Below are 7,622 nucleotides of genomic sequence, written 5' to 3'. Positions count from 1 at the left end.
CGCCGCTGAGGCTGCCGCCGGATTTGGAAAGGAAGCAGGATTGGCAGGGAGAGGCGCAATGAGATTGAGGTGGGCGGGGCGTCAGGGGCGGAGCCATGAGTGGGCCTCGTGCCGGCTTAGGTGGAGCCCGGGGCTAGCGGAGAGAGGCGGGACCGAGCCAAAGTGGGTGTGGCGTGGGCTGGGAAGAGGGCGGAGCCGTAGCGGGGCGGGGTTCGCCGCTTCCTGGGGCCGAGCCCGGCCACTGGATCCGCCCGCCGGCTCTGGAGCGGCGCAGCCGGCCGGAGCGCGGGACGCGACGCCCTGGGAGAGGAGGACGAAACGACGCGGCGATGGCTCAGCGGGCACTCCCGGGGTCCGCCGCCCTCGCCGCTGCTGTCTTCGTGGGAGGCGCCGTGAGTTCGCCGCTGGTGGCTCCGGGTGAGTGCCCGGTCGGGCCCGGGGCGCCGGTGCTGAGCCGGGTCCCCGCAGCGCGAGAGGAAGCGAGGGGTCGGGACGGCAGCCCCGCGGCGCCCCGAGGTGCCCGCGTCCTGGCACAGCCGCGGGATCCCGGCGCTGAACAACTGGCTGTCCCGGGGCGGTCCGGGCAGGGCGCGGTGCGTGGCAATGGCTCCCGTCCCTCCCCTCCCGCCTTCCCTCCCCGGGCCTCCTCCGAGGACCTGTGTCCCCCCAGCCCTGAGCTGTGCGGGGCGTAGGCACCAGGCCTTCCTCGGGGGCGCGTTCTCCATGACCACGCGCCTCGGAACCCCGCGGACCCCTTTCCCGCCGCCCTTGTCCTCAAAGGCGCCTCGAGCCGAAGATCGTGACACAGAGCACCGGGTGCGCTCTCTGTGCCTCCCTCTCCCTTTAAAATACCTTAAAATATTCTAAAGCCTAGAGGACTATCTCTTTCCAAGTTTCTATTTATTATAGTGGTTGATAGATTCTTGCAACCGGTCAAGGAGTCCACATTTCTTCCCATGTATCCTGGATAAATCAGGCTCGACAAAACGGAAGGCGTGTTGGTAAACTTAACATTTTTTTCTTTGTGTTGATTCTTGTCATCACGAAAGGAACCTTGTGTGGTCAGGGCAGGAAGCCACCAACAGAGATGCTAAAGTGTCATCAACGGTGCAGCAGCTTTTAATTGAAATCAATCTTAAGAGGAGGTGTAACTTTTATGGAAGTCCTATGTCCACTTTTGCTTTTATAATTACAGACACTAAGGATTCCTTACCACCGCTTCCCCTCTTAATGGCCACCTAACCACAGCAGTTTAAAAAAAAAACAAACAGGTATACTTACTTGGCCATTTAGGGTTACTACAGCCTGGAGTCTGACATCAGCAAGCTCTTCCAAGCTTGACCTCAGGGGTATCTCCTCTTTAGGTCCAAATAATAAGTAACTGGAAGCCTTTTAACAGTGACTGTCTCCTCCATAAACATTCATGAACTCTTCCTCCTGAGAACATTTCAGTTGCTTACAACTTTTACACTGACTTAACACTTTGGCCTTCGCTTTTTCATAGAAACCAGAGCAGGTTAGGAAGGGAACAAGATGGATGGTATGTCTCATGAGTGTTTTGATGGATAGTATGTCTCCTGAGTGTTTTTAGCAGGCCCTTATTTCTGTTAGCCATCCACCCTGGGTAGATGGTAGCTAGTGACATGTTTTATTGGATGGGACAATTTGTGTGGTTATTTTTCGTTTTTGATACAGGGTCTCACTCTGTCATCCAGACTGTAGTGCAGTGGCACGATTTCGGCTCACTGCAACCTCCAGCTCTCTGGTTCAAGCGATTCTCCTGCCTCAGCCTCCCAACCAGCTGGGATTACAGACATATGCCACCACGCCAGGCTAATTTTTGTATTTTTAGTGGAGACAAGATTTTGCCATGTTGATCAGGCTGGTCTCGAACTCCCAACCTCAGGTGATCCTCACACCTTGGCCTCCCAAAGTGGTGGGATTACAGGCATGAGCCACTGTGCCTGGCTGGTTCATTTTGATTTTTATCCTCTGTTTCATTGCTTGGACACATAGGTGCATAGTCAGGATCCAGCTGGATGTGAGGTTGGACACATTCCTTAGAGGGTTAGAGTCAGTTGCTCCAGAATTTGGGGAAGAGCTCAATCTGGGAGTAAAGTTGTTAAAAATTCAGCACATGATGCATGTAATAAGCCATCAGCAGGAGAAATCCATCCCTAGAGTGGGTGTGTGTTTTGTTTGACTTCTGAGCAACACCCAGGTCTCAGGACTGGAATGTGAAAGATGAAAGCCCTCATCTAATTGCATGAAAGCCTTTTTGTTTGTTTGTTTGTTTTTGATGGAAGTTAATGCAGAAGAAGAAACACGTGTCTAAAAAGGAACGGATGCAGAGCACAAATTTGCCAATGTCTTGAGGCCTGTGTAAAGAGAAGATGTTCTGACCAGCCAACATCTGATCCCCTTGGAACTAAAGATGATGTTAATATTTGTACATTGAGCATAGGGAAGTAGAGAGAAAGAAATGGGAAATAATGTTGAGTGCCTGCTGTGTGCTGGGCTTTGGGTTGAGTACTTACATGCATTTTAATTTTTTTAATTTTACAATTAAAAAAAAATTTTTTTTTTTGAGACTGAGTCTCACTCTGTCTCTCAGGCTGGAGTGCAGTGGCATGATCTTGGCTCACTGCAACCTCCACCTCCAAGGTTCAAGTGATTCTCCTGCTTCAGCCTCCCAAGTAGCTGGGATTACAGGCGCCTGCCACCATGCCTGGCTAATTTTTGTATTTTTAGTAGAATCAGGATTTTACCATGTTGGCTATGCTGGTCTCGAACTCCTGACCTCAAGTGATCCGTTCTCCTTGGTTTTTCAAAGTGCTAGGATTACAGGCGTGGGCCACCGTGCCCAGCCTTCATATGCATTTTTCAACTCATTGCTCATAACCCTATGCACTACTTATTCCCAGTAAGACAACGGAGGCAAGAGTGGTTAAACAGTTGGCTGAACATCACATAGGTACTATGCCTGTCGGCATTCAATCAGAGAAGAAGAACCAGTAGGTGTCTTTGTATGTGTGTACCTTTATATATATCTTTATCTGGGATAACCCAGACTGCTCGATTCCAAAGTTCATTCTCTTTCCACTGTATCCCATTGCTCTGCAGAGAAAAAATAGAATATGAGTCAACCTCAGCAATCTCACTGAGATTCCAAGATAGAGAGTTTAGAACATCATAAAATTGTAAGCATGTGGTTATTAGAAGTTGTTAAGTAGAGAAAAGAAGGGCACATAGCTTCACGGTGGGCAGTGGCAATGCCTTTTTCACTTCTTAGTAGGAGAATCTCGTTAAACTTGGCTCTTAGCAGCAGCTTTCGAAACTATATACCACAAGTGCTCAAAGGGATGATTTTCCACATCTTGGCTTATTTATGTCCTTAAGTTCTCTGATTACTCAATCTTTGGGCTTATTAGTTTCTCTCTCAGACAGTGGGCATGGCCCTTTAGTAAGTAGTGGGTGGAAGAGGTCCTGGGGCTGATGAGATGAGAAATACGTTGTCCTTGGGCTCTGGGCTTCCATCCAGCATTCTGACTCCTTTTTAGATGCTAAAGATAAGCTTTATTAAATTCTGGGTTATCCTTTAGCCAGGTAGCTGTGAAGCTGCACAGCCGCATAATACATAGTGTTTGGAAAGTTTAGAAAAAGCACACCTTGGAGCTTGGGATTCCATGTCTAAATTTAATTTCAAAAGGAAATGAAAAATTTGAGAAGCGTCTGTCAATTCCCTGCTCCGACCCCCTCCAAAAAAGGAAATGAAATGAATCTCTTTGGAAGTTTGAATAGTTGAATTTGAATGTGAGAGACCAAAGCCCCAAGTGAAGAAACAAGAAATTTTATTGTTTCTTTAAAAATAATTCTTTGACCCTAGTGTTGAAGTTTAATGACTTATTGGAACAATAGAGCAATGATTTAAAGCTGACAAAAAGAAAAAATTAAATTGTCATTGTATAAACTATTAGGTTGAGTGGTTCCTAATAATTTATGACACTTCAGTGGTTGCAAAGATTTGGTGTGCTGCTGAAAGCAGGTATATTATTAATTCTGGTGTGCTTTATAAAAACAAATTAGAATTTGACATTAGTACACGGTAGACACTTTACTCTTTTAGGAAAAATGAATTCAGTGTTGTTTATTACCTGTTTTGTGGCAGGCAGTAGTCTAAGTACCCAAATCATTTCATTCTTACAATGAATTTCCTGTCAGTTATATACGTAATTTTATTTCTGTGTTTGTAGATGAGGAAATTGGGCCTCTGAGAAATTGAAAAATCACTCGTGTAAGTTGGATTTTGGCATTGAGTCTGTTGAGTCAGATCTATTTGATTGTGAAGTTTGTGCTTATTATTACTAAACTATTTTTTTGAGGAAGAAAATTCTTTTTATTCTAAGATGTTTATAAAGCATCACTAAGTTAACAAGGTCATGGCATGATATGGTAGAAAGAGCACCACGCCTTAAGTCAGGGCCTTAGACTTGAAGTCAAAAATCAGAGGGAGACCCTGATGCCTGGAGTGTGTGGTTCTGTCCACCTCCATTTCCTCACCTGTAAAATGGGCATTGTACCAGTGCCTGTCTGTCTGTCTTACTGGCTGCTCTGTTTTACTGAGCTATTGTCTGTGAAAGGTCTGGGTAAATGGCAGAGTGGCTTTTATCTTTTATCCTGTGTATCTTTAAAAAAATAATAGTTTTTTTCCCTCTAAAATGCACATTAGACTTGATTTATATTATGTCATTTAAACTGTGTAATAAATGTGGACCACATATATTAATCGGTTTTCATTCTGGAGGTGGTGATAGCTTTGCAATGATAGGGACATTATAATTTCAAAAAAGCCCAGAGTGACACCTCAGATTAGGAGTTTGCTACTGTTGCATGGGAGTTAAGTAGCCACACTGTCTTTTCCCATTTCCCTTTAGGGAAATACAGTGCCTTAGGTGTTTTTGGAAAATTTCCCCAAAGATTTAAAGTTTGTGGGAGGAAGGGGCAAGGATCACCCTTGATCCCATTACTCCAAGGCACTGGCCATTGTTAGCATATTTCATTCTGGTCTTCTCTAAATGCATTTTTAACTTGAATAGGTTCATAATGCAATATAACTTTGTATCGTGACTTTTCACCTTATGTTACACATAAATGTTTCTCCATTTCCTTACACACTCAAAAAATGGCTGCCTAATGTTCCATTATATGGATTTGCTGTATTTTACTTTACTGTGGACTTATTTGGGAGATTTCACTTGCTAATTATTTTTAGGTGAGTTTTAAAACTCATTGTTTCAGTGAACACCTCTGTGCATGAAATTTTGCCTAAATATGAAAGGACTTCCACAGAAAATGGGTTCCTGAAAAGGCACTTTGAGGGTCAAAGATGTTCACATTTTTGAGGCCATTGATAACACCAGCGTTGATCTGAAGGTCAGCTCAGGTTGCATTCTCACAGCAATAGTGAAAAAGATTCTGGGAGGCTGAAGTAGGTGGATCACCTGAGGTCAGGAGTCCAGACCAGCCTGGACAATCTGGTAAAACCCCTTCTCTACTGAAAAAATTAAAAAATTAGCCAGGTGTGGTGGCGTGTGCCTGTGGTCCCAGCTACCCAGGAGACTGAGGCAGGAGAATTGCTTGAACCTGAGAGGCAGAGGTTGCAGTGAGCCAGGATCACACCACTGCACTGCATTCTGGGCCACAGAGTGAGACTCTGTCTCAAAAAACAAAAAGACTCAATTTCATATTCTTGTTATTTTCCCAGAAAAACATATTGCTAATTTGTTAGGCAAAAATTGGTACTTTGATTGTTTTAATTTGCACATTGTTGATAGCTATCAAGTTGATTTTGTTTTCTTCTAGTTTTTGAGCCATTTGCATGTATGTAATCCTTTATGGATGATTCTGAAATGGAAAAAGCTATGAAAACCTTCTTCTTGTAAGCTTTTGATATACTCTGTAGGTTGTAAAACTTAACTTGAACTGATGTGAGGTGTTTTTTTTTTTTTTTTTTTTTTTTTTTTGAGATAGATGGAGTCTCTCTTTGTCGCCCAGGCTGGAATACAGTGGCGCGATCTCGACTCACCACAACCTCTGCCTCCCGGGTTCAAGAGATTCTCCTGCCTCAGCCTCCTGACTACCTGGGGTTACAGGCATGCACCACCATGCATGCCTGATTTTTGTATTTTTAGTAGAGATGGGGTTTTACTCTGTTGGCCAGGCTGATCTTAAACTCTTGACCTCATGTGATCCACCTGCCTAGGCCTCCCAAAGTGCTGGGATTTTAGGTGTGTGCTACCGTGCCTGGCGTAATGTGAGGTTGTATAGTATATATTATTCTTTCTTGACTATTTGTATGTTTTGCTGCAATAATATTAATGAATTTAATTTGAGTGTTACAGGATGTGTGCTAAATGCATTGCATTACCTTCCTAAAATCACAAGGTCTGAACTTAGAAGCACATCTGACCTCCAGGTTTTCAGATAAGGGATTAGGGTCCTGCATTTTCTCTTCTGTAATTCATCTGTTTGTGTATGTTGGGAGGCAAATATAAATCTGCTCGAAGTAGCAGAATTTCCAATGGAGAAAATAAGTCCTCAAATGAGTGGCACTTCGGAAAAGAAGCACAACTTTGGTATTCTAGTGTAAAATCTAATAAAATAAGGATACCCAAAAAAACTAAGGTTTTGTTTATTTCAAGCGACTTTATTGATGGGTGCCAATTAGAATGGAAATTTGATGGCTAGATGGAGAGTTTGGGCCAAATTTCTCCTCTGCTTTCTTCTGCCAGTTACTAACACAGTTCTCTTTGTAAAAGTAACTGAATCTACCCAAGGGACTTTCTGGAGGATGGATGGGTAGAGGGGCTGGTCATCTTACCCTGAGGATCCTTTTGCCAAAGTTGTTGAACTCAGAGGACCTGGTTTTCCATTCCCACCTGCAGTACCCCAGGGCGCCCAGCTTCTTGTCTTTACTCAGTGGCACTGTCCCAGGATCCCAGACGGAGAACTCTCCAGCCAGGTACCTCCCATTTACCCTGCCAGTTGCCAGCCCTACCCTATCCCCTTCTCCCATTGTGTTTGTACACTCTTGTGGATAACTGCATTCCAGCCACTAACAAAAATGCCTGTTGAATAGAGAGAAAAAATCTTTACGTTACTTTCCTTATCTGTATTATAGAGAGAATATGGCTGAGCTGCCTCATGGCATTGTTGTGTCAGTTACGTGAGATAAAACTAGTGAGTGTTTGGCACATAGTAAGTGCTGAAAAAGTGTATTTTGTCGATTACTTGAAACCAAATACTAACCTGTCACAGCTGAAGGATGAGAAAGTTCCTCTCCAGAAGTTTCCCTTTTGGGCCTCTGCCATTACCTGAGGGGTTTCCTGTCACCTGCTGCTCCTGAGCCGTGGGTGCTGGTGCTGATTGTGTAAAGGGCAGCGGAGGCTTTGAGGAGGGGATGGTGGGCAGCGCCAGAAGCCCCAGTGGGGAGGAGTAGGTTCCAGTGGGCTTGGCAGAGTTCTCTTGGCAGGCAGGGGATTTGTGGGGCAGAGCCATTAGCCACCAAAACTAGGCAAAGAGGGAAGGAAAGCATTCCCTTTGTAAGGTGATATAGTCTGCGT

At 44.7% G+C, this 7,622-nt stretch overlaps 1 protein-coding gene across 1 annotated transcript in view; it reads left to right on the top strand.

Moving 5' to 3' along the window:
• The first annotated feature begins 212 nt into the window (after window positions 1–212).
• The window catches only part of RELL1 (RELT like 1), a 72,829-nt gene continuing 65,419 nt past the window's right edge, over window positions 213–7,622 (top strand). Inside the window, exon 1 of the mRNA XM_032273793.1 lies at window positions 213–417. Within this exon, the coding sequence (XP_032129684.1) occupies window positions 330–417 (88 nt within the window). The 5' untranslated portion in view covers window positions 213–329. The remainder of the gene's footprint in view (window positions 418–7,622) is intronic.

The sequence above is a fragment of the Sapajus apella genome, unplaced genomic scaffold, assembly GCF_009761245.1.
Source record: "Sapajus apella isolate SASKATOON/1434 unplaced genomic scaffold, GSC_monkey_1.0 scaffold5, whole genome shotgun sequence".
Taxonomy (NCBI): domain Eukaryota; kingdom Metazoa; phylum Chordata; class Mammalia; order Primates; family Cebidae; genus Sapajus; species Sapajus apella.
The sequence above is the reverse complement of the archived record's forward strand: the minus strand, read 5'-3'. Positions and strand labels throughout refer to the sequence as shown.